We start from the raw sequence: 26,837 nt of genomic DNA on the forward strand, positions 1-26,837 counted from the left end.
GAAACTCCAAGTAAAGATTTATTATTGTCACGATTTGGCACCTGACCAATTGCCACTCGTGCAAACTACCCCCCAGCTGCGTCTTCAAAATCATAAAGAAAACGAAATGGCATTAATAGTATAATTTAATACTTTATATATTTATATCAGATCAGTAAAACAATCAATTTTCAGAGTTCAGTATGTCCATAGGTCACTTCCGGTGGGAATCAAACCATCAATTCACAAAAACATTATTCGTCCAACGAAAACATTAAACATAGGCCTGCAATACCTATTCTGATTTAAGTTATTCGTAAAACATTTAAACACCGCACAGTTCTCCACAACACAGTTGAGATAATTATAGGCCTGTGGATCCTATTCTGGGATCATCTCAAATGTTCTGTTCACGATATCAGCTACGGCTAAACTTGGCCCCAACGCCGCTCCATATCAAACGTTGCCCAACAATAATCTACACACATAAAAGTTTCACCTACTGGGCGTAATCAAACGTGGCCCAGTTCCAATGTACCTCTGATTTAATTAAACATGGTCCGATATTCACTACAGTTATGTATTCAAAGAAGAAAGGTTAAATTGGCCCCCTCCTACATAATCGATCTGATTCGGCCTGAACGAACCTTACTAAAAGACTGACTGACTGACTGACTGTCTCTGATGTGCCATCCACATCTGCTTATATAGCCATATTGTGCACATGCTGCATGCCTCAGATGCAGTTGACAATCAAGATGAGTTTGGGGGATACAGCTTAGACAATTAAAATTGAGTTTGGGGGATCAAACTCAGACAAATAGGATGTGAACATAAATATTTATAAATTCGGATGTAAAAGAAAAACTATGATATTTGATTGTGACAATTATATCAATACCTTGACTAAGTTCGATGAGAATTTTCTGCTTAGGCTAAGTAGCGATAAGCAATTTGATTGGTCAAGACTTTGGAACATAACTCTTTGGAGGTAGAATGTTTAAACAGGCATTATGCAAGAGCTAAATCCGCCTATTGCAGGTCTTTAGGCCTGAAATCTTATATAGATTATTAGACATCAACTTACCCAAGACCCTAATCAACTCTCTATGCCATCAGATGGCTGCGATATAAGTTATATTTATGGCACGGCTTTCATGAGTTAATAGGTTTAACCACAGAGGCCGTAGGCCGAGGTGTTAAACTTGTTAATGAATGAAGCGTGCTATAAATGACTTCGGTCTTCATTAGCCCTGTAGGACATAACCCCATTTCAATTATAAATGACTTGTAACATTGACACCTGCTCAACGTGCTCGTTATTGCACAGAAAACCCACCTCACTTCTCTATATGATTTCTACTAAAACTGGCGTAAAAAAGCAAAATTGTGCAATAACATTGCAAATGTCTAGTTATTGCAAGGTTAAGCTCCAGCCAGTTTACCAGAGGGAAAACAATCTGCTTTCAACAAATAAAGGAAGATTTCTCGTCCATGTTAGTTGTTACAAGTAGATTTAAATATGTTTTGTGGTCCATGTGCTTACCTTAAAATGGATAATTGAGACTTTGTTTATTATCGTAACTAAGGTAGTAATGCCAATCTAGGCTGGGCTATAATTGTATTGCCGATATCTAGCATATTGTCTCTTATCTATTGTTTTAACTAATATAGCGGGAACTGTTAGCTCTTACCTAATGTCGCTTTACCTTTGGTGTAGTTGTTCATTAGATAAATGTCTTGACAGAGTTCAATGATTTTCATTTTCGCTAAACCTAAGCAGAGCTTTGGGACAAGATAACTTTGATTCTAACTTACGGAGAGTGATGAAACTTAAGTGTTGAGTTTACTACTAGGTACTTCAAAAGCCTTGACGGGTCCATTGTGAACATTTTCTGACTAGACGAAGTATAGATAATCAGTTTGATTGCTTGATACTTATCAAAAAGATTCATGTGCAATTACTGTCATCTATTTATTTTGGGATTGCAGCGGGGACGTTGGCTTGTTAGAACTTCAATCGTAAAATTTGGTATTAAGACAAAATATGATGACTACTTTGGTCCGTGTTGTTGATACTGTGTGAAAAAACAACTAACCAATTCTGATCTTGTCTTCAAATATAAAAAGCCTTCAGTTTGTAAAACATCAGGCATACACAGCCTGTCATCATACAACTTGAAACAAATTTAAAGATACGTTCCCGAGTGATTTGATGATGTATTTGAACTAAAAACATATTCAAACTAATTAATCTATCAAAATTTTGCTTCATATCCGTCTCAATACAATGTTAACGCGAGGGAATGCCCCCGCTATAAAAAATCTATTAAAATAGGCCATGTTTGTGTCACGTGACCTCGCTGACGAACCACCTAGCAACGGGTGCGAAGTCGGAGAAGAATTCATTGCATACACAAGACGATGTTGTCTTTAATCGCTATCCATTATCATAAATATCGAAGCCTAATTAAATTCTCGGATTATCCACTGCCCATGTCTTTTTCTGTAATTTTTATCTCAGAAAGTGTTGTACGTCTTACTCTTCATTAAGTTTATCAACATGTTCATCAAGCGCTCATTCTCAGCGTGCAACCTTTGACGTCACGCAAGCAGACATTCCTAATCATCAGGCTGTCGATGAGGGAAACCCTTACCGTTTTGCTGTCCGCTCAAAATTTCCCTCATAGCACACTGTATGGCGTATGCCTGTCTTCATTCGCCCAGTTCGGAGCAGAATAGTAGGACGTTAAATCTCATTTCATTTAACTTACATTTTTGTCCTGTATGTGCTCCATGAGTGTTTATCAGGGAATCCAGTATTGTTCTAGTAAGATTAGATATTTCTGCTTGCCATATATAACAAAATTGCCATACTTTTATTGGAAATAACCACCTGATAAAATACTTTCTGGGAACTTTAAACAAGCTTTTTACTGACTCTGTATATACATCTTTTAACATGTCCATAATTTTGGTTTTATGATTATATTGTCACTATATAAAGTGCCCCTGAACATGTGATGTGAAAGAGTTCTCTATAAATGTGTTGTAATAATAATATAAGTACCTGTATTGTACTTATTGTGAAGTCATCACATGGCAGAGTTTTAAACATATTTAAGGGTACTATTAAAATGGGTCTGTCACCCTTTTCGGGACACATAACTCTGCTTAACTTGGGTAGCTGTGTATTAGGCAAATACCTTGATGGATTTTGGACGAAGATATAAATTTTACGGGTCGATGCTTTGGACACGATAACTAAAATTTTAATTTATTAAGAGTGATGAATCTTGGTGTATAGTTTCACCACATCAAGTTTGACTACTCAATGCATTACAAAAAGGTAATATGCAATAAATGTACGGTAATCAATTTATTTTGGGATTGTTTTAGCTTTTCGGAATATTATAGAGGTCTAAATGATGTTTGATAGGAAGAGACTGATTAATCTTCAGATTAAAATGAAGTACAGTTTAAATATGCTGATAGACCATAACAAATAATGCATCTTTATTTTGTTTAATTTGAAGTTTTACAGTTCACGAGACGAAGGTGTTGAGTTCATTAGAAAAAGCAGCATATTAATTTTTGAATGTATTCTGACAACACTTGAAGATCAAGTTAAATTTCCATTGCCTTTAAAGATACCGTCCTGCATACAAACTGGGTGATTTAATGGTATAGATGGACTAAAAACATATTCGAACTAATTAATTTGTCATAATTTTGCTTCAAATCCTTCTCAAACATTGTAATTGCAAAGGAATGCCCTGCTATAAAAATTCGATCAAACCAGGTCATGTTTACGTCACGTGACTTACCTATCTTGTAAGTCCGAGGAGAATATATTGCATACATAAGACGATGTTGTCTTTAATCGCTTACTATTTATTACAAATATCGAATCCTAATTAAATTCTCGGATTTCCACTACCCGCGTCTTTTTCCGTCATTTTTATCCCAAAGTGTTGTACGTCTTACTCTCCATAAAGTTTATCAACTTGTACATCAAGCGCTCAATGTTCGCGTGTGACCTTTGACATCACGCGTTCAGAAATTCCTAATCGTCGGGGAACCCTTACATTTTTGTCCTGTATACGCTCCATGAGTGTTATTCGGGGAATCCAGTATTTTTCTAGTAAGATTGGATATCTCTACTTTCCATATATACCAAAATTGCCATACTTTTATTGGAAATAACCACCCGATAAATACTTTTCTGGGAACTCATTTTTAAATTTAAGCACCATGGTTATTCATGAACAGTTGTGGATTTCTCGTACGACGTAGCTGTGTACGTTTCATTGCTTGGCAGCCTGTTTCTGGATCTAATGGGTTTTTATTTTGACCTGAGACGATGAAATACCCTGTACATTTGACGAGTTGTGTCAATAGCAGGGGTATAAATGTTTGAATGTTCAGGGGTATAAATGTATGAATGTTTAGTATTGGGACCAGTGATAAGTTACATTTTAAAGCCCATTCTTGGCCAGAAAATATTGAATCCAGTGAAACTTACAGGTGTTTCAACAATCGACTGCATTTTGTCATTGTATTTAAAGTATTCCTATAGGAATTGTAGTTCAAAAGCAACAAGAAATTATGATGACTACTTTGGTCCGTGTTGTTGATACTGTATGAAAAAACAACTAACCAATTCTGATCTTGTTTAAAAACTAATTGGAATTTGGATTGTGTATGATAGTTTTAAAAGCAACAAGAAATTATGATGACTACTTTGGTCCGTGTTGTTGATACTGTATGAAAAAACAACTAACCAATTCTGATCTTGTTTAAAAACTAATTGGAATTTGGATTGTGTATGATAGTTTTAAAAGCAACAAGAAGTTATGATGACTACTTTGGTCCGTGTTGTTGATAATGTATGAAAAAAACAACTAACCAATTCTGATCTTGTTAAAAAACTAATTGGAATTTGGATTGTGTATGAAAATTATTTATGTATTAAATTGAAGTATTCATTTAAGAAATGTAGTTTGGAAGCAACAAATTTATGATGACTACTTTGGTTGTGTTGTTGATATGTATGAAAAAACATCTTACCAATCCTGATCTTCTTCACAAACGAATTTGGAATAAAACATCTTTGAACATCATGGATTGTGCATGAAAATTATTTATAAATTTTTCAGTGAACTTCGAGTATTATTGGAAAATTGTGCCGCTACATCATTAAGTTCTAAATTGGTTGCTGCACAAAAAGATTTCTTCTCTAAAATGGTTGTTGATGCCGTTATGATTCTAGATGAATTATTGCCGTTAAATATGATAGGCATCAAAAAGGTACAAGGAGGAGCATTAGAGGTATGTTCTCTCTTGGTTTTGAATAAATTTAGAGACCAAATGATGTAATAGATAACATAGTGTATTTCTATGATGACATTTATCTACCACCCATAATACCTGGTCTCATTTCGTCATCTTATTACTATGTGATTTCCAGTACTGGAAAATCCTGGAAAAAACAAGATTATTCCTTGAAACTCCTGGGAAATTAACATTTGTGGTTTCACTATATATCTGACTTGTCAGCTAACCTGTTTTTCACGACCCGTCTCCCAATCAAGGAAAATGGTCATATGCAAATGCTACTTTTACATTCACAAAGGGAGATAACTCCCTTCCATTTCATAAATCAAACTCATGATTGGTTGGAATTGATCGGAAACTTCTAATTCCGGCAATATGCTTGACAGCCCAACATGTGTTTATGATTATTATTGTTTGGAATAATGTATATTGTAATGGTAGCATAGTGCACAGGACTCAAACTATGATTAAGTTTTAGGGAGAAGTGACTTCTCCCTGCAGGTAAAATGGGGAGAAGTGAGAGAGACCTAGGGAGGACTACAAGGAGAGATCAGATTTCACAAATTGCAACAGTAATGGTACCATTCCATCTTGGTCCGCCGTTTCAACATCTATATAGTAGATAACTTTTATGTATTTATTGTGGTATAAAGATCACAATATCAGCATTTACATGTATCAAATGCATAAGTTTGCAGGTAGTCGAACGGACTGTATAATTATATTAGGTATCCCTAAATGTTCCAATTTCTTGCTTTAAACACACCACTGTACCAGATTAAAGAAATTGTTAGTAATTTTAAATTTGATAGAAAGCAATGGGGAACTATACTATTCAAAAAAAGTAGGGGATATTTGATTTTTAAGTGTTATTAAAGTCACCTAATGAAACTGACGAAGAAACAAATGACAAAATGAAATGAAGTTCACATTCATCGATTTATTCCAAATGATCGTTAGACTAAGTAAGGCACAGACTGACCATTATAAGGGTAAAATGATACCCGGGGTCAAACAGCAAAGTTACCACAGCATCACAACCAAGTCATTAACGGGTAAATCCTCCTCTGTTTGCCAAACAAGCATTGATTCGACGTGGCATACTCCTAATGAGACGTCTAAGGTCATTTTGGTCCAGATTGTCCCATTCCTGTTGCAACGCAGCAGCAAGTTCTTGGACATTGGCAGGACGTTGTTGACGTTGACGTAACCTCTGTCCAAGCATGTCCCAGACATGCTCGATGGGGGAGAGGTCGGGACTCAGTGCTGGCCAAGGTAATGTGGTGATGTTCTGTTGTTGGAGGTAACCTGTAACGATCCTGGCCCTGTGACATCTTGCGTTGTCATCCTGGAAGATGAAACGGCGGCCATGACGTCGTGCGAACGGCACAACATGGACTGCCAAGATGTTGTCCCGGTAGTACTGGCCTGTAACACGCCCTGCAACAACATGTAAAGCCGTTCTTCCAGCAACAGTGATGCCTCCCCACACCATAACAGAACCACCCCCAAATCGATCATGTCTGATGACGTTAACGTCTTGGAAGCGCTCGTTTCGACGACGCCACACCCTCCTACGTCTGTCCAAAAAATCAACAGTGAACCTTGACTCATCTGAAAACATCACATTGCTCCAGCGTCGATTATCCCAGTGTTGACAATCCCTACACCAACGACGTCTTGCCTGAATATGATGATCTCTCAAACAAGGGATTACGCGAGGACGTCGGGCGCGAAGGTGACCCCTATGCAGTCGATTCCGAATCGTCTGGCCACTCACTCTCACACCAGTGTCTGTTTGAAGACGAGCGCTGATCTGATTTGCTGTGATGACACGATTTCTCAAGGCCAAGGTACGGATAAATCGAACCTGGGCCTGAGTTGTCGCCCTTGGTCGACCTGAGCGTGGTCTGTCCTGTACAGATTGTGTATCACGGTATCTGGACCATAGCCTGCTTATGACAGACTGAGAAACATTCATCGTCCGCGCCACAACCGCCTGTGTTGTGCCGATCTGTAGCATGCCAAGGGCACGTAACCTTTCATTTTGGGTAAGCCGACGCATATCAAAATTTGTTTTCTGGACACTAAAACAATTAAACTGATGTTTCCACCCTGGAATTCAATGCCACAATGACTGTAACATTCAAAGTCAGAGTCGTGCAAATCTTTGGTTGGACCCCCATGATGATCCCAAGCATCACCTGCATTCCATGCGGTAGCTATTGGTGCGTTTGGGCGTCACATGTAACTGGAAATGTTTCTTCTGTTAGGTTCTATAGTGACTTTTTTCGTAGTCATTTGCATATTTTAGTATTATGCCCCCAAAATCAAATATCCCCTACTTTTTTTGAATAGTATATATACTATGTAAATGACAACAAAATCATTTCCCTAATAAAGAACAAACAAAATTGACTGTTATAATTATATTAGGTAGTCCTAAATGTTTCAATTTCTTACTTTAAACAAACCACTGAACTAGAATTAAGAAATTATTAGTTTAAATTTATGATAGAAAGCAATGGGGAACTATGTAAATAACAAAATCATTTCCCTAATAAAGAACAGACAAAATAATCATTTTAGATATGAATTAGTTCTTCTAATTTAGCTTTAATACATACAAGATAGTGCAAGCTCAAACTACATTTGTGTAAGTTGATGTGTAACTTGCAAGTAAAATAAACATGTGTTGACGTCTGTGGTGCACGCTAATAATAGGCATATCAATATTGGGCTTTCATAGACATTCAAGCACAAGTTATGGCATTGTATGCCAATTTCTATGAATTGTATTCATTTTATATAAAGTCTCTTTGTAAACAGAACAAAAACAAGCCTGTCTTCGTTGATAGATCTCAAAATACTGCAAGAAAATATTGTATCCACCACCATGTTTAATGGGGTTGTTGCTGATAGGCTACAATATTTGGAGTTAAAGGTTCTAATGGAGACAAAATAATTATATTCCTTGGCTATATTTTGAATTATTATTATTTTTAGATGGATTTAAATTATCTTTAACATAACAGTTAAAATAGCTTTGTCTAGTTTCTCATAAAGATGTATAAATATGTCTCCCAGTCTTATTCACATGTTTAATTTTCACATTCCCCTTCGAGTCTCGCATTGAGTCACAGGTGTTTGTTTATGTAAGGTAAATCTGTCTCCAGAATAATTTCGCCCTTCAGTAAAATATACGGCGACACAAGGGCAACTTCAACTTTGCCTTAGGTTCTTTGGAGGGCGAAATCAGCGGTGGTTTGGCGACTATTTCGTCCATGTCGCCCACTAGTTTGAGCCCTGATAGTGCATGAGCTTAACTGATAAAATAGAGACCTGTACAAGGTTCTTTCCATTACTGTCATTTTTCCTCCCAAGGCTAGTAAATGTCTATGCGATATTGACAATTCTTCCATGAAGAGAAAACATTTCACGCCACGTGACTGTCCACTTTACCTTAGCGTGAAATCGGAAGCCATTGACTGATGTTTAGCCGGCTTTCAATCTGCGATTTTGGATTACTTTTTCATTTTATTATATTACTAGCGATAGTATTATAATACTTTGATATCGATCTCCATACATGCAAAGAAGCTGACTCAAAAGTTATCGAAATATAAGCACAATTACCGTTTATGTACGGGAGACACTAGTGGAAAAATATTGCTCTAGAGGCTAAAGTTAATATCCGATTGACTTTAAATTTATACAGTGTTTAAGGTCATGGGACTGATAATTACTATCAGAGTTATGGCCCTTGATCACTTAAAAAAAATCTTGTGGACGCTCTGGAGGCCAAAGTTAATATCCGATTGACTTTAAATTTATACACAGTGTTTAAGGTCATGGGACGAAGAAGCCTATTGATTTTCAGATATTTCTAATAATTACTGCCAGAGTAATGGCCCTTGATCACTTCAAAAAATCTTGTGGACATCCAATTTACTTTAAATTTATACAGTGAGGTAGTGAGATGAAGAATCCTATTGATTTTCAAAGATTTCTGATAATTACTGCCAAAGTTATGGCCCTTGATCACTTTGAAAAATCTTGTGACGCTCTAAAGGCTAAAGTTAATATCCGATTGACTTTAAATTTATACAGTGTTTAAGGTCATGAGAGGAAGAAGTCTAATCATTTTCAGTGATTTTCGATAATTACTGCCAGAGTTATGGCCCTTGATCACTTCAAAAAAATCTTGTAGACGTTCTAGAGGCCAAAGTTAATATCCGATTGACTTTAAATTTATACACAGTGTTTAAGGTCATGAGACGAAGAAGTCTTTTCATTTTCATTGATTTTCAGTAATTACTGCCAGAGTTAAATGGCCTTTGATCACTTCAAAAAATCTTGTGGATGCTTTAGAGGCTAAAGTTAATATCTGATTGACTTCAAATTTATACAGTGTTTGCTTTTAATAGTCAATTTAATCCATAAATATTTTTTTTTCCAGGATTCTATGTTGGTAGATGGTGTTGCATTTAAAAAGACGTTTAGTTATGCTGGATTTGAAATGCAGTCTAAAAAATATAGTAATCCTAAGATAGCTTTATTAAATATTGAATTAGAATTGAAAGCTGAAAAAGAAAATGCAGAAGTTAGAGTAAATACTGTCCAAGTAAGTATTGTAAATAAAATTGTCTAAATAGGGGTTCAGATTCAGACATTTTAGTTAAGAGGCCAGAATTGGGACGCAAGTCATTTTCACAAAATAGGGGGTGGGGGTCAAAAAGCTTTAGTTTTAAGGGCGTTGAGTGGTCTAAGGGGATCACGTGGGTAAGACGCTGGCTCGCAAGCCTGGAGGTCAGGTGTTTGATCCCTGCATTGGTCAAGAAAGTTCATCCAGATTTCCCGGCATGGTTTTCCCTTGTCAGTGATGCAGGACGGAGGGCCTGACAAGGACAGCTGTCTGGTCATTCGGATGGGACAAAAAAACTGAGGTCCCGTGAACACATTGGCGTGCACGTAAAAGATCCCTTGGCAGTTGGAATTCGATATAAGAGTAGGCCATAGCGCCGCTGCCCGGACAAAATTCCCTCATAGCACACTGTATACGCACTAACTTTTCAACACCAATCCTATTAATTTTTTGCACACTTGTTTAATGTGTAGAGGTCACAATTTTCTTCTGATTTTGATGAAACTTTCGTTATTTGCACATATCGAACGGTAACTTCCTGAAGTATGGCCCCTGATTTTACGGAAAATCATGTTTTTAGCTTGTGGACCCTATAGAGGTTATAATATTTATTCGATTTCAAAAACCATTTGACTATATCATCGTTACTCCCTAAGGATGGTTGAATTCAAAACTGACAGACAAAATGGCCTCCCCTTGTACTCAAATAGCATAAAAATAAGGTATATGAATGTTGTGGACCCTCTGGAGGTCACAATTTTCTTCAGATTTTGATGAAACTTGAAATATAAGTTTATAACCCACAGATCTTAACTTCCTGAATTAAGGCCCCAGATTGTATGAAAAATCGCTTTTTGTTTAGCTTGTTCTCTATCCATCTCTTGCAAAATCAGGGTGTATCCTGCCTTGCAGCCGCTGGTTAATTTATGAAAACACCCTTGTGTTAACTGCCCCTTAAAGTGGGTAAAGTCTGGTAAAATTCAAGATGTCCAACATTTGCCTAACAAGAAAATCCTAAACGTTGGTTTTTAAGACCCTGTAAATGTATAATGAACATATAATTAATGCTTATGGGGTCATTCTTCCCCCCCCCCCCCCCCCCCACAAAAAAAAAATCTGCAACACAAATTTACGAATACGCTTTACCCTGCACTGCTTCATCATAATACAGCACCTTTGGTGTATCTAAAGTAAGGTTTTTGGGGTCAATATTTCACTTGAAATATGCTCAGGGTAGTTCTTTTTACCATTTTCGGGCTACCCCCCTACCCCAGAACATGCGACCAAACTCAAATTTACTTCATTACATACTGGCATAATTGGTATGTACCCCAAAACATGTGACCTCTAACCCAAATTTACTTCATCACATACTGGCATATTTTGTATGTAAATGTTCTTGGGTCCCTCATATAGGTGATATTACAAATGTCAGATTTGTCTCTTAAGGTATGACAAAACAAAATAATGAAAAAAGGATTTAGAAATGAATTTTTAAATTAATAATTTAATTGTGTGGTGGTTCAATAATTTTAGGAGTACCAATCTATAGTAGATGCAGAATGGACAATATTATATGATAAATTAGATACTCTATATAAAAGTGGTGCCAAGGTGGTTTTATCTAAATTACCTATAGGAGATGTTGCTACACAATATTTTGCAGACAGGTGAGTTTTTGGAAAACTAATGGGCTAATGAAGACAGACTTATGCCATACAGTGTGATATGGGGGGAAATTTTACCCAGACAACGCTGCTATGACCTACTCTTATGTGGAATTCCAACTGCCAAGGGATCTTTTACTTGCAAGTCAATGTGTACACAGGGCCTCGGTTTTTTGTCCCATCCAAACAACTAGACAGCTGTCCTTGTCGGGGCCCTCTGTCCTGCACCACTGACAACGGGAAACCACGCTGGAAAATCTTGAGGAACTTTCTTAGCCAAAACAAGGAGCGAGAGTTTTTGGAATGAGCATATAGATGTAAGGTAAAATAGCTACCGGTATCCTATTTGCAAGTATCGGCTGGATATAAACACATTTATATTTCATTGTTCTTTATGACAGTAAGATCGGGTTGAATTTTTAAGTTATGCTCCAAGTCATTTACCAATTAGATTGTCTGTGGTGGAAAACAATTGATTTGTTACAATATAATCAGTCAAAGAGTTAACCTTAAAAATTGTTGGCAAAATTTTAAATAAAAGAAAGTAAAGATCTGCTTAATAAGATTTTAAGTAACAGTGAGAGATTAGTCGAGTGAAGTTTTATATTTGTATATTATAGAGATATGTTTTGTGCTGGTCGTGTACCAGATGAAGATTTAAGGAGAACAATGAAAGCTTGTGGTGGTTCTATACAGACAACAGTACAAGGTTTAAGTGCAGGTTCTTTAGGTACAGCTGACCTATTTGAGGAAGTTCAAGTTGGTGGTGAAAGGTAGGTTATTAAAGTTTCAGATAGCTGGTTGTGTTCACTTAGATAATTTGACTAGATATGAAAGCAGCATGTAAAGTCTTGAAGATCAAGAGTGTTCTAGGAACACTTGCAAGATCTTGTAGAATTTGTCTCTCTATTTATGTTTGGTGTATTTATCTGTAAGTATATTCTTGTTAATATAAGTTTTTTGTGGGTATATTGTTGTGTATTTATTTGTAGATATAATGTGTTTAAAGGATGTCCACAAGCTAAAACATGTACTATTATATTACGTGGTGGAGCTGAACAATTTATGGAAGAAACAGAAAGATCTCTACATGATGCTATTATGATTGTCAGACGAGCTATGAAAAATGATGCAGTTGTAGCAGGTGAACAAATAGAAATTAATATTTTTAAACTTTTGTGATTAGTATAAGCCTCTGCTTGTTTCTGAATTGTGTTTAATTGTGTTTAATTTTGTAAATTTGAAAATATTTAATCAATGTGAATACCAATTTATGGTTGACATTTATGGCAATACAGTTTATTTACAAAACTATCCAAATTTTCTAATTAACTATTTATCAATAACAATATCGAGACCAAATGATGTAATAGATAACATAGTGTATTTCTATGATGACATTTATCTACCACCCATATTACCTGATGGTCTCATATTTATGAATTAAATACATTCATCTTAACTGTGTTTAATGAGAAGTGGAAAATGTAGTCGAGTTAATTGTTGGTTCACAACATTCAGAATGATGCATTATGTAAGAGCTAGATTTAAATAGATTTAAACATCTGAAAGATTTAAGAATTTAACGATAAAATGTACAAGTTTTGGTTGTCAAGTATTATTGCTTCAGTCATAACTTCACTCAGGATAAAGTACTTTAAATGAAAATTTCAATACATCCATTTTTTTACGCCCACATTGAAATGTGGTTGTATATTGTCGTTGCCCCGTCCGTCCTGCGGTCGTATCGGCATCCTCAATTGCTTGTGGAGGCTCTAGAGGCTAAAGTTAATATCCGATTGACTTTAAATTTATACACAGTGTTTAAGGTCGTAAATTTATACACAGTGTTTAAGGTCATGAGACGAAGAAATCTATTGATTTTCAACAATATCCGATAATTACTGCCAGAGTTATGGCCCTTGATCACTTTGAAAAATATCTTGTGGACGCTCTAGAGGCTAGAGTTATTATCTGATTGACTTAAGATTTATACACAGTATTTAAGGTCATGAGACGAAAAAGCTCAGTGATTTTCAATGAATTCTGATAATTACTACCAGAGTTATGGCCCTTGATCACTTTGAAAAATCTTGTGGATGCTCTAGAGACCAAAGTTAGCATCCGATTGACTTTAGATTGATAAAAAGAGTTTAAGGTCTTGAGACGAACAAGTATATTTGATTTTCAATGAATTTTGATAACTTGAACAGCTAAATCCATGATATTAAATGTTTCGTATACCAAGCGTTAGCATGGGGCAGAACAAAAAGCCAAACAATTTCTAAGGATTTTCGGATAATTACATAATGAGTTCTTACTCTTAATCGGATTTTAGTGTATTATAAATGTTTCATTACCGACAATAGAAAAAATATGCGACGACTCTTGTTGACTGCTCGGACGACTTGGCTGCTGTGGCGTATGTTTTGTTGCCTAACAACCTATCATTCATTATCTATTTTGAACATTGTAGCAAGACCAGCTAGCTCTTTATTTGAATCTTACATAATGCATCTTTGGAATAGTTAGATATCACCTATGCCTGAATAATAGGGCATATGATATTTGGTTAATTTTTGAGGACAAATTGTACATATCAAGACCGGTGTATGGCTCTGATAAAGTTTTTATTTGGAAATGATACAACTTTCTACTTTAATGTGAAAATAATAAAACCTGATATTACATTTTAGAGTAGTATATAAAACGGTATTTAAAATTTGATAAACCCTAAGGTTAAAATATTGATAACAAAACAGCATATTTCTTTTAAAATAAATTACTGATATACTGTTTGTTGATCAAATCTGGTGTTGCTTAATTGAAAATGGATTTTGTGGAAATTTCAGCTCAACTGAAACTTGATTTATTTATGAGACCAAATGATGTAATAGATAACATAGTATATTTCTATGATGACATTTATCTACCACCCATATTACCTGATGGTCTCCTAACATGATAAGGTTATCTCTTTATTTTTCTCTGCCCAATTTTATAAATATCAACATTTTATTTTAGGTGGTGGAGCTATTGAAATGGAACTAAGTAGATATTTACGAGATCTGTCTCAAACCATAGCCGGAAAAGAACAACTCTTAATTACAGCCCTTGGCAAAGCTTTAGAGGTTATACCCAGACAACTTTGTGATAATGCAGGTTTTGATGCTACAAATATTCTCAATAAATTACGACAGAAACATGCTGAAGGTAAGTCATGGTTACTAATCTCAAGACGATTATCTTAAAAATGTTTTCGAGAAAAAGGATATTGGTTCCAAAATTGATAAATTACTTACTATTCCCTTCATCTTTTTCTGTCTTAAAACATAAGTCAGCTGCAGAATAATAATTCATTTGTATCCATGAAAACTGAGATCAATATATCATTTAGAAATTGATGGAAATAGTTGAATACAAGGATGGTTAAGTTTGTCATATACAAATATATTCGTCATTATCCTTGATAGAAATTTTATTTCTATTCTTGTCGTTTTTAAAGTATTCAAATTGACAATCTTTTCTACGACGGTTGTACAACAAACACTTGTTGGCTTATATTCATTACAAACCTATATTTACTTTTTCAATTCAATATTTTATGTTATAAAGTGATAATCTAATCTTGAAGGAATTTTATGAATCTTTATTTTGTTTAGGAGGAACATGGTTTGGTGTTAATATTATGACTGAAGACATCTGTGATAATTTTCAAGCTTTTGTATGGGAACCATCTGTAGTAAAGATCAATGCTATAACTGCTGCTATAGAATCGACATGTTTAATATTATCAGTAGATGAAACTATACGCAATCCTAGAGCAGAAGGGGGTGGTGGACCACCGGGTGCAGGTAGAGGCCGTGGACGAGGTCGACCTATGTAGTAAACTGAAATAAAGTTATTTGAATGTGAAAGTTTTGTCTTGAAAATGATAGGTTTCAGATTGGGTTAACTCCCCCTGAAATTGTTCATTTCACAAGTGACTGTCATAATTCAAAGTTTATTTATCTATCATGTCCATATATATATATCAATACGATCTGTAAATATATTTAATATTTCTGCTTCATGAGTGCTATTTCTATCAGTTTTGTATATCATTGTCACATAATAAAATTTAAAATGATTTTTTTTTGGTTTTCATATTTCTGAAACTAGAACAAGGCCCTTTTTTAGATACTTTTAAGTAAGGTTGTATAGTATCTTCATCCTGGATCGATGGCAGAGAATATTTTGAGGTTTTTCTCAAAGACCTGTATGGTGTATACACACCACAATAATTAAAATAGTTAATTGGATGTTAAACCCCAAATATCTCTTCCAACCTAGGTCTCTTAACCACTTTTAGTTGATGCAGCAATTTGAGAGAAATAAAATTATGCTGATCATGGTATGATCTAGTTAATTGGATGTTAAACCCTAAATATCTCTTCCCACCTAGGTCTCCTAATCCACTTTTAGTTGATGCAGCAATTTGAGAGAAAGATGTGTATTGCATAATAATGGTCTGTATCATATTAACCATGGCTGAAAAAGGCTCATAAGTTTTATGGGCTGTTGCTTTGCCAACCATACCTCTGCTAATCGGGGGGGGGGGGGATGGACTATTAAAATGGGTTCGTTAATTAGTCTGCCCACTGCACTTTTTGGGACGCAATAATTAACATACAACTGAGAAAGAATCTTTAAGCTTGGAGTAGGTGAATGCCTCTACTACATTTAACCGAGGTCAGTGTACACATAAAAAAAAAAACGTTGGCATTCGAAATAAAGAGTAGGACATAGTAATGCTGTCCTAGCAAAATGTACCTCCTAGCACACTACATGCTGTTGAGCCCATCTTCATTAGCCTGGTTGTTGCAGAAAAGTAAGACGTTGAACCCCCATTTCATTTGTGAAAGTGATGAAACTTTGTATCGACAATTTGATATGTCAAAAATAACTGGGTATATTCAGTTTGGCCAAGTAGCGAGCTGCCTGTAGTTGCCTGTAGTCGGACCTTTTGGAATCACTGCTTGTAATTGAGGTAGAATATTCAAGTAATTGTCTTGACGGAGTTCAATCAGATAGTTTTATTATGTCAATACTTTGGCTAGGCTCGATCATGAGCATTTTCAGCTCTGGTCGAGCTGAGTGGTAAGCAATTTATTTGGAAATTGAGGAGTGGGATGTTTATGTCTTACTGAGTTAGATGGTGGGCATTTTCTCCTTGGGCTATGCAGTGATGCCATGACACTGATTAATTACTTGCACATAGATACTTTATAAAGGGATTAAAATTCAGATAACCGACATCTACACGAGTTTGAACATTCTACCACAATTAGAATCACATTCTAGCTCATACAGAAACCCAAAATGTGACAGATGGAATAACCCATTTTAATATTCCCCTGCTCTCCCCGAAAGTTGCCGGTTAAATTAAAGTGCCAAATTTGAGTTTGGGATAATCGGGTCAACTTAAAATTGGTGTGGTAACTTCAGGTTAGGCATATTCCAGGTCCAATAGAATGGTAAAGGGAAATTTAGTTCAACCTATGTTCATCAGAACTAGGTTCTTTCAAGTAGGCCTAAATCTTTAATTCTGAGGCAAGCAGATTTGTTGCATCCCAAATTTCTTGTCAGAAAATGCTTCCAACGAACGAATGCATTCATTCAATGAAATGGAGATTAACATCCTACTTTTCTGCACCAAATGGACTAATGAAGATGGGCATACACCATGCAGTGGCGAAACGACCTACTCTTTATTTCAATTGCCAACTCCCAAGGGTTCTGTTAGGTTTTTTTTGTACCATCCAAATGACTAAATTCTGTTATTTCCCAGGCCCTCTGTTCTTGCACCACTGACAAGGGAAAACTCACTGGAAAATCCTGGGGAACTTTCTTAACTAACACCAGCATCGAACACCGGATGCCGTGGTCATTCTGCCAGCGTCTTACTTACAGAGCCACTGTGGCTGCCTTCATTGAGATGATTTCCAGTAAATATGTGACTTAGGGATAACCAATGTCATGAAAAGTTCAGACAATCGAACAATCATTCATGGCCAAATAGAGTATGAAGAATCAGTTTAAAGATACATTATGTAAGATTTAGATAAAGAGCTAAGTCATTCTTGCTATAATAGTTCGAAAATAGATAATGAATAATGATATTAGCCTTTGAAGGTTTGACAAGACGTGTGCAATAATTTCAACCACCATACTGGTTGTTCGAAGCCAAGTCTTGGTCCTCCATTTTTAGATTAAATCAAAATATATTTAATATCGGGGAAATCTGATGCCATCGAGAGTTTATTATGGCTTGGATCGGTTAATTAATGTCTAATAATTTAGATAACATTTCAGGTCTAAAGAAAGACCTGCAATAGGCAGATTTAGCTCTTGCATAATGTATGTTTATATTATTTTTTAATTTGTAAATGAGTGTATCCCAGACTCCACCAACATTACTTTCCAGCTTCATCTCATGTCTGACTTGTATACATTATTGTTGTACACCAGTGACAGTGTGTATACAAAGACCCCATCATTTGTAGGTAGTAGCCTTTAATATGTGTATACATACAAACAATAGTTCAATAGAATAAATTTATTTAAACAATATGAATGGTTAATGACTAGTTTAGACCACAGATAAATCTTAGAATAAACAATGAAATAAAGAAAATACAGTTTTGGCTATACAGTAGTAACTACTAGTGTTAAATACATGTCACTGTTTTTCTTCTCCTGTCTTTATCACAAAAAGTATCAAATTCAGATAGTATACTTTTGAGAAAAATTTGTTTTTAAAGATGCATTATTCAAGAGCTAAATGTGCTTATTGCAGGTTTTTATTTTGGCTTTAAATGTTATGTCAATTTTTATTTTCACAATTATTCACATGACGATCCTATAATCAACTCTCTAGAACGTCGGATGGCAGAGATTAAAACAGATTAAAATGCCTTCGCCAATTAATGATTTAATTTCAAAATGGAGAAGCGAGGCTGAATCTCGATTAACAAGTAATGTTGCTACGGTAATAAACAATATTTGTCACATCTTGTTAAAACTACAAACAGTGATAACTTGACTCGGAATAAAGTAATTTGAATTAAATTTTCAATATATTAATGTTGAATTATCTATTTTGGAACTATTATTGCAAGAACAGTCAGCTCTTTATCTAAATCTTACATAATGCATCTTTAATTTCTGGATTTTCCCTACTCAGTTTTTCTTGAAGTGATGTCTGCAAAATAATTCATTATCTGGAAGCACAAATGAATTGTCTGAGGAATTTGATATTTTCTAAGAACACATGAATATTGCATTGATATTTGAAAAATTGACAACTCTTCACTCTTTTTTTCTTCTGTGTAGTGCTGTAATGCCAATCTTGCAGGAGTATTTTTATTTCATGGGGACACTCCCACTTCAGTAAAATAGCATAATAACAGAGTAATATGCTCATAAATAATATTCTGAACAATAATTCTTAAATGTCCAAATTACAAACCGGAAATAAATAAATGCCAACATTACAATCAAATCTGTTTCTTCTGGCAAAACTTGTAACTTAACAGAAATTGAAAATGGTCAACACCCATTAATTTTTTAAACTGTGCAACTTTAAACAAATGTTTAACAAACTTGCAACATTTATATATAAACTTTAATAATATAATGTATAATATATATGTATACTATATTCTGTATATATTTATCATAATTATGGTACAGTATAATGGTTTCTTTATACATGCATGTATCATCTCATATTTTGAACAATTATTTGAAATATTTATTTGGTGTTAGAAATGTAATAATTGATTACTACCATATAAGTTGAGTTATATTGCCATTAATGAGTTATTACTTAATATGCAATTATTACAATATTTACATTAGGTACGGTACTTGGATGGTAGAAGTATACAAAAATACAAAATGTCTGGCAATACAAAGAAATAATTCCATTACATGTCATGTGTATACAGTGTTCAAACAACTATTATATAGTTGTTTTTTTCACAAACCCTTTCAAATTTGTGAATCATTTATGAATAGAAGATAAATTATTAGCGCTGTGAACAAAGACTGAAAGGCAGAGTCAATATAAATAATACCATATACATATATCTTTTAATATTTAAAGGCGAGGGGGGGGGGGCCTGGTAAGGGAATTTTTCTTCACACAAAGAATATATTAACTTAATATTTTTAAATTTACTAAATGGAGAACTTACATATGCAGTCACTGAATATCATTATGATTCGATATTGCATAGATCCTTTACAGATATACAGCAAACCTTCACAACACCATTTATTCTAGTATCATCATCACACCTTAAGCTTACTTTACTTTTTTTTATAAAGTAATTTCATCCAACTTTCCATATTTGGCACACTTTCATAGTCTTGGATAAGTAATGACACTTCATTCTGTTCACTATAAAACAATTCATAGCCAGTATTTTAACGGTCAACTGCAGGGTTTTACGAATTCTATCACTTTACACAACAAATTGTGCCATGTAAGTCTTTTTTCTTAATATAGCACAATAAGAAGAGAGTTACCACAACCAGACTGTCATAACTATATATACATATATCTACTTCGATGCACCAAATTTCTGTCCATCTTTCAACAACTGTGGATAAATCTGAGCTGGGGATATCAATATTTGAGCAGGCGTATTTAATTGACCAAACACTTGATGTCTCATCATTTCTTCATATGCGGCAAGTTGTGCTGCATTGGCCTGAAACTGGGCTGCATACAGTTGTTGGATCTGAAGAGGGTTGGCTGCTAAATTTGTTGGTGAATGCTGGGATAGATAAGCATATTGAAAAGCTGGATGGACGGTAGAATTGAAGACATCACCTGGCGATAGTTGTAAACTAGATGGGGCAGCTTCCTGAAATGTACCCCAATTCATTTCTTAATGCTTACTTTTTAAAAAAAAGCATAGATATAATTTTATATATTCAATAATAATTATCTGCTAATATAAAATTTTGCTTTTGGATAGTAATTTAATGAAATGCCGTAAAAATAAAATCATACTTGATATATTTATTAACAGATATAATGCTGACACTCTTGGTATTCAAATATTAAGGCACAAAAAATAACCACAAATCTCATCATACACTTATTTCTAAAAATAAATTATCACAATGAAATAATCAGAATAGGCCTACTGATAGCTATTAGGCCTTGGTTACCCCAATAGAAAAGGTGGCCATCTTTAATGGTGTTTTTAAGATTTCTGATAGAAATAGTTACCTTAGATTTAGATCTTGCCTTGTCACTAGAAGTAACAGAACGATCCAATGATTTCGTTGACATAGGACTAGCAGATGATGATCGACTTGATGAATGACCTTGATGCGACCTTGATGCATGGTTTTGAGGAGTTGTCTTTCCTGATATCCTTGAGAAATCCTGAGGATGGGTTTTAGAATGATTGGTCATGGTAGGTGTGTTAATAATTGTCTTTTTCTCATTGCTTCCTTTACGTAGAGTTTTCATACTAAAATCAACTGGTTCATCATCACAAACTTCTTCTCTGTGACTATTAACACAATGGTTACTAGGTGGGGGAGCTAACTCTAATCGCTGACGCTTCGAATCTGTGTGACGATCAAATTGTGGTGACATGATATCGGTGACTGAATAGGATCGTTTATGATTAGAATGAGCTGGTACTGTAGTTGACATGTAAGGTATATGTGGATGACTTGAAGGACTAGTTAAACCACCATGATGACCTGATGATGGGGTTTTATTTTGGTTACTACCACTAGCTTGTGGTGACACTAAGTAAAGATTGGCTTTTTCTACGGTTTTAGGTGATGGGATGACTGAATGAGCAAATAGTTGTGAAGCCGCCAGTGGATAACCATTTGCATAATACAAACTAGAGGTGCTGGTGGTAGGTATAATGGGTGCAGATGAAGCTCCAGGTTTCAGATGTTTTGGTGCTGTACGGTAGGCAAGAGGGGACAATATACTGGTTTTCTGACGAACAGTTGGTATTTCTAACAGTCGTGAAGAATTCTCAGATTTAACTGGCATTGTTGGTAGGGATATGCATGATGCTTGGCTTATCCATTCTTGTTTACCAGTTTCTTTAGCAGATACATTATCAAGTAGATTTTTGACGGTTTGACGCTGAGATTTCTTGAACTGAAAAATAATAAATGAATCTTTAATCCAAATTTTATTTATATAACAAATTCAAAACACTACATTTTAAGTCAAAATGACTAAATTATAAACAAAGACTGGTTATGGATATCATGTTGTTCAATAAAACATAGCAAGAGAGAGGGAGAGAAATGAATTTAACGTCCACTCGACACAAACTAGGTCATTTCGGGAGTAACATATGGTTTAATTTTTTTATTTCAATAATTCGCTTGCGCGTAGTGGTCTTTAGCAGTTAGAGGAAACCAGAGAACCCGGAGAAAACCCACGAGGTTTGACAGGTGACCCTACTCCTTGTCATGTACAACCAGGGAATCGAAACCCCGCCAGTTGTAAAACATAGCAAATGTAAAATGACCACAAGGCACAAATGGTCTGTTACATAGTACCCAATCATTATGATAAACTGATATCAGAGCATAATGACGAGACAGATATATTAAGGGTTATTAAAAGTTCAATAGATTTTTTTTTCTAAGGACAGTAGCTTCCAACTGTTTGTGTGGCAGAACTGAGAACATGCATCTATCGAGAAAAAGGCTTTAGGAAAGATAGACTGCCAAGTAACATCCACTGTCTCTAAAATTTCACATCAGACCACCAATGCTGTTGATTCAACTAACACAATACATATAAATTTTCTTTAGCCTCTAGCAAGTCCACACTGTACAGGTATAAAAAGTGGACCTTTAAACCTGAACATATTTTTGTTTTTGACTATATTCTATCAGAACTTTGTACAGTTTTCTTTTGATTATAATTTATCAATAATCTATGATAAATTACCTTTTCACGATGTTGATTATTATTATTATTATTAGACTGTTTACGATAATCATTCCATTGTTTCTCTTTCTGTTCACTGACAGTATCAGAAGGTATTCTCTACAAAATATAATAAATTATTCAAAACTTGAGTTTTTAAAACTTTCCACTCATTTCTGCCATAAACATTCAACCCATTTCTTTACATAGTAATGTCATAACTTCATGGCTTTTTATTAGAAAATTCATAAGGAAATTCAAATGACTTAAAAGGCATTATCACTCTAAGAAAATAAGTAAACGTAATTAATTTTGAATATTTTATTCAAAATAACATTAGACTCAAAAATCCAAATACTGATCTACTATTTTTCACAAACTTTTGCTAAATGCTATGAAAATCACAAAAAAATTGTACGCCTTGTCAACTGAAAATTGAATATCTCAGCGAAGGTCGATTTGTCTCAAAGTTTGCAAACAGTCTAATTTGAACATGCCTAATTTAACTGTCTAGTCAAATCCTGTTAAATTGAAAAATAGTTTTTACCAGTCAGCCTCGAATCCCTATTATCTCTTTAAATTTAGATATTCAAATTACCTGACTGTTTTGTGAAGACTGACTATTTTCTCTCTTAAAGACTTCAATTTTCTCTTCTATTTTTTCTTTAACTTTATTCAATACAGCTTTCTTTTCTTTTTCTTTCATAGCTTTCAAACTTTTCATGTGTTTCTCGTAAGGTAATAGAAGTCTACAAAACAAGAAGGTGTATCATATAATTTTCATTTTTGGTACCCTAACAGTTAAAAGAAGTCTGGTAGAAATGAAAAATATATTCTTGATATTCCAGCACTACATCTGATTATCACAGCAATTGAATGATTATGCACAAACATATTTGAATTTATTTATTTGGTCACCCTTGTAGGCTTGAATTTATAATAATAGTAGTCATGAGTCATACAAGACTATTATAACGGTTCATCATAACAATGTAGAACATGTAATTAAATCAAGACAATTTCATTGAAGAAATGATGAAATACATCCATAAGTAAAGATACTTAGCTGTTTTCCTTGAAAATCTAAAAACTGAAATACTGTTGAGAAAACTTACTTTTCATAATGTCTTCTAGTACACGTAGCAGCACTTGTACTTCCTGGATTTCCACCTAATTTATCATATAAAAATTTCCATAATCTTTTCTTTGTCACCTGAAATACATTACAATTATTTCCTCTTCATATTTTGTAAGAAATATATAAAAATTTGTCATTAACACACATGTATACATAGTATTGAAAAAATTTAATTTATAGTCTGATACAAATTTTTATTTTAAAGGTTATTATTTCAATGATTAATAGTTTAGAATCGATTGCCCAATAGTGAATTCCATTGGTGATGTTGCCTAATTGGTTAGAGATGAGGATAAATTTGGTTAAACATCCACTCAAGAGTACCCAGAGAAAACTCATAATGATATTCAGGCAACATTAACCATCTAATGGAACACATAACTTGTATGATAACAAGCCTTATCATCTACACAGCACACATTAGACTGCTCGGCCACCCAAGCCCTGAATGATATTGGGTAAAAATTAAATCTCATACTCATCTTTATTTTATATCAAATATATAAACAACCATGGATAAATCTTTTTATCAGCTTGTTTCCATATATATGACTTAAAACAAATCTGGTATGAGATTCTCTATTGTTCATACTTACTGCTTCATAGCCACCAAACTTCTCAGCATATTTATAAAATACATACATGTCCACTGAAAAAAAAACACAGATACTAAAAACAAATGATTACAATGCTAAAACCATGGAGTAACAATTATCTTCTCAAATAATAATAGATCGGGTCAAAGGGTCAAACGTGATTATATTTTAGAAGATAAAACTGCTTAATTTTGTGTTAAAAGCCCTTAAGATCCTCTACATTAGGGCCGAGCAACTAACTCAATATACGTGATACCTTTTCAAACAACTTAAACCTGTCAGTCTTCATCTGGAAAATGGAGACTGGTGTCCCAAGCTGTATTATACGGTGTTTGGATAAAACCAGACTTTTATTTTATAAAAATTATGTGTAGGTGAAATTAACCTTTCGTTAACAAATACAGCACGTGCCTCATGCACTGTATAGACCTCTAAAGGAACGGCAATAGATTATCAGGTCACCTAATGAAAAAATTGACCCGAAGTCTTAAAAGAGTTACGTGTCGGGATAAGCGGTTTTGACGTTCATGTCCAAACGACTCAATATTTTGAGCTGAAATTTTGCGACAAGGTAATTACACCTTTCCTCTATACTCTAGCGCTTAAATTTCATCGGTAGACGGACTTTTATTTCTGAGACTCTGTTAAAATCGGGATGGTCCCTTTAAATGTATTATAATACATGTCATATAAAAAGTCTTTAAAGGTACATCTTTCCAAGGCAATTATTAGCAGGTATTAAATTTCAAGAACCAAAGCTATATTTATAATTAATCTTTTTAGAGTTATTATGAATATTACCATTGTTGGCAATATGAGCTTTTTATAGTTTTCATATACTCACATTGTTGGTAATATAAGCGGATTATGTTAGTTTTGGTATACTCACATTGACGAAATCCAAGGGAAGGAATTCTCTCTATAGGTGTATTACGATTCCTCATAAATTTATGTAAAGATATAAGGAAGACTTGTTCTGCTTCTGTTGTTTTATTTTTCTCATAGAATGTACATCCCTGTGACTGTCAAAAGATATAAATGTCATAAATTTATTTATCATTCACAGCCCAAAATGAACCTTTATTTTACATTATCTATTGAGTGTATCATGTGTCTATAATACACTCAAAGCCATTAAAAACGCAATGCCTAATTTGTGAAATATTTCTGGTAAATGTTTTCTCGGGCTTTCCTATCTTACGGCACATAGGTGAAACTTGTGATGGGTCTCTTTTTGTGGAGTTCTGGGTTTGAACCTAATATCAGTTCTCGGTAATGAACTTTGTTTGTGCAAACGCAACACTTGTCTTTTTTCACGATTTTAAGCAGTCCCATGTCACACGTTTTGCACGAGGATTCCCTGCACTCTGGCCCTTTAAATACAGATCAAAATTTCAACATTCATCACTTCGGAAAAATGCCACGCCTTACACAAGAAAACAGGAACAGAGCTATTGGCATGCTGGATCAGGGGGTTTCACAGGTAGCCGTCGCCAGACACTTTAATGTCCACCCATCGACTATTGCTTGCCTCAGACAACACTTCCACGTCATTAGAAGAGTTGCCGATCGACCCGACCTGGAGTGCCACCTGTAACAACCGCTGCTCAAGATCGCCACATCCGACTACAGCATCTGCACAACAGGTTTCAGTCAGCTACTGCTGCTGCCAGGGGAACTGTTGGAACATGGCAATGTCAGTTCAGCCCTCAAACAGTCCAAAGGCTCTTGGCTGCTCTTGGGTTACACTTCCGTCGACCTTACCAAGGTCAAATCCTTTTGCATCGCCATCGACTTGCCAGACAGCAATGGGCCGAAAATCAGGGGTATCTGCACAACACACCATGGCGAAATGTCATCTTCTCGGATGAATCCCAATTCAACCTCGGTTTTCCTGATGGACGTCACAGTATCTACAGACGTCGACAAGAACGCTTTGCTTGTTACTTTATGCTGGAAAGGGATCGTTTCGGGGGGAGGTGGCACCTTGGTTTGGGCAGCTATCAACTTCAACTTACGGTCCCAGTTGGTGGTGGTCCAAGGTAATCTCAACGCTCAACATTATGTTGACGCCATCCTTCGTCCGGTGTTGCTTCCATTGCTGGCTCAACGCGTCTGTCGACAGATGGTTTTCCAGCATGACAACGCCCGACCCCACACTGCCAGGTTGACTAGAGACTTTCTGAACAATCATGTCCGTGTTATGGATTGGCCCGCTATGTCTCCTGACATGAACCTGATCGAACACCTTTGAGATGAACTTGGGCAACGGGTTCAAACTCAAGGCATGCCACAACGAACTGTTGCAGAGTTGGCACAGGCACTCCAAAATCATTGGCAAACAATCCCACAGCGTGTAGTGAGACATCTGTGGCAGTCCATGCCAAGGTGACTTCAGGCATATGTAAGAGAAAGATGATTACTGCATTTCTTAAACGCAAATATGTGGGAAAACCCAAAGTGTACTTTTGAACAAATTAATTTCTTTGTCTCAAACTAT

At 35.1% G+C, this 26,837-nt stretch overlaps 2 protein-coding genes across 3 annotated transcripts in view; one reads left to right on the forward strand and one right to left on the reverse strand.

The window, feature by feature from the left end:
* The window catches only part of LOC126815607 (T-complex protein 1 subunit eta), a 29,573-nt gene extending 13,814 nt beyond the window's left edge, over positions 1-15,759 (forward strand). The window contains exons 6-12 of the mRNA XM_050541336.2: positions 5,139-5,310; positions 9,776-9,940; positions 11,498-11,631; positions 12,249-12,401; positions 12,621-12,772; positions 14,653-14,841; positions 15,291-15,759. Of these exons, the coding sequence (XP_050397293.1) occupies positions 5,139-5,310; positions 9,776-9,940; positions 11,498-11,631; positions 12,249-12,401; positions 12,621-12,772; positions 14,653-14,841; positions 15,291-15,514 (1,189 nt within the window). The 3' untranslated portion in view covers positions 15,515-15,759. The remainder of the gene's footprint in view (positions 1-5,138; positions 5,311-9,775; positions 9,941-11,497; positions 11,632-12,248; positions 12,402-12,620; positions 12,773-14,652; positions 14,842-15,290) is intronic.
* A 2,452-nt stretch (positions 15,760-18,211) lies between these two features.
* Positions 18,212-26,837, reverse strand: part of LOC126815601 (AT-rich interactive domain-containing protein 5B) — a 40,278-nt gene continuing 31,652 nt past the window's right edge. For both annotated transcript variants that reach the window (XM_050541318.1, XM_050541319.2), the window contains 7 exons: positions 25,227-25,359; positions 24,338-24,390; positions 23,719-23,816; positions 23,202-23,352; positions 22,625-22,723; positions 20,915-21,817; positions 18,212-20,543 (listed from right to left, as the gene is read on the reverse strand). In XM_050541318.1, the coding sequence (XP_050397275.1) occupies positions 20,238-20,543; positions 20,915-21,817; positions 22,625-22,723; positions 23,202-23,352; positions 23,719-23,816; positions 24,338-24,390; positions 25,227-25,359 (1,743 nt within the window). In that variant the 3' untranslated portion in view covers positions 18,212-20,237. The remainder of the gene's footprint in view (positions 20,544-20,914; positions 21,818-22,624; positions 22,724-23,201; positions 23,353-23,718; positions 23,817-24,337; positions 24,391-25,226; positions 25,360-26,837) is intronic.

The sequence above is a fragment of the Patella vulgata genome, chromosome 3 (genome assembly GCF_932274485.2).
Source record: "Patella vulgata chromosome 3, xgPatVulg1.2, whole genome shotgun sequence".
NCBI lineage: Eukaryota > Metazoa > Mollusca > Gastropoda > Patellidae > Patella > Patella vulgata.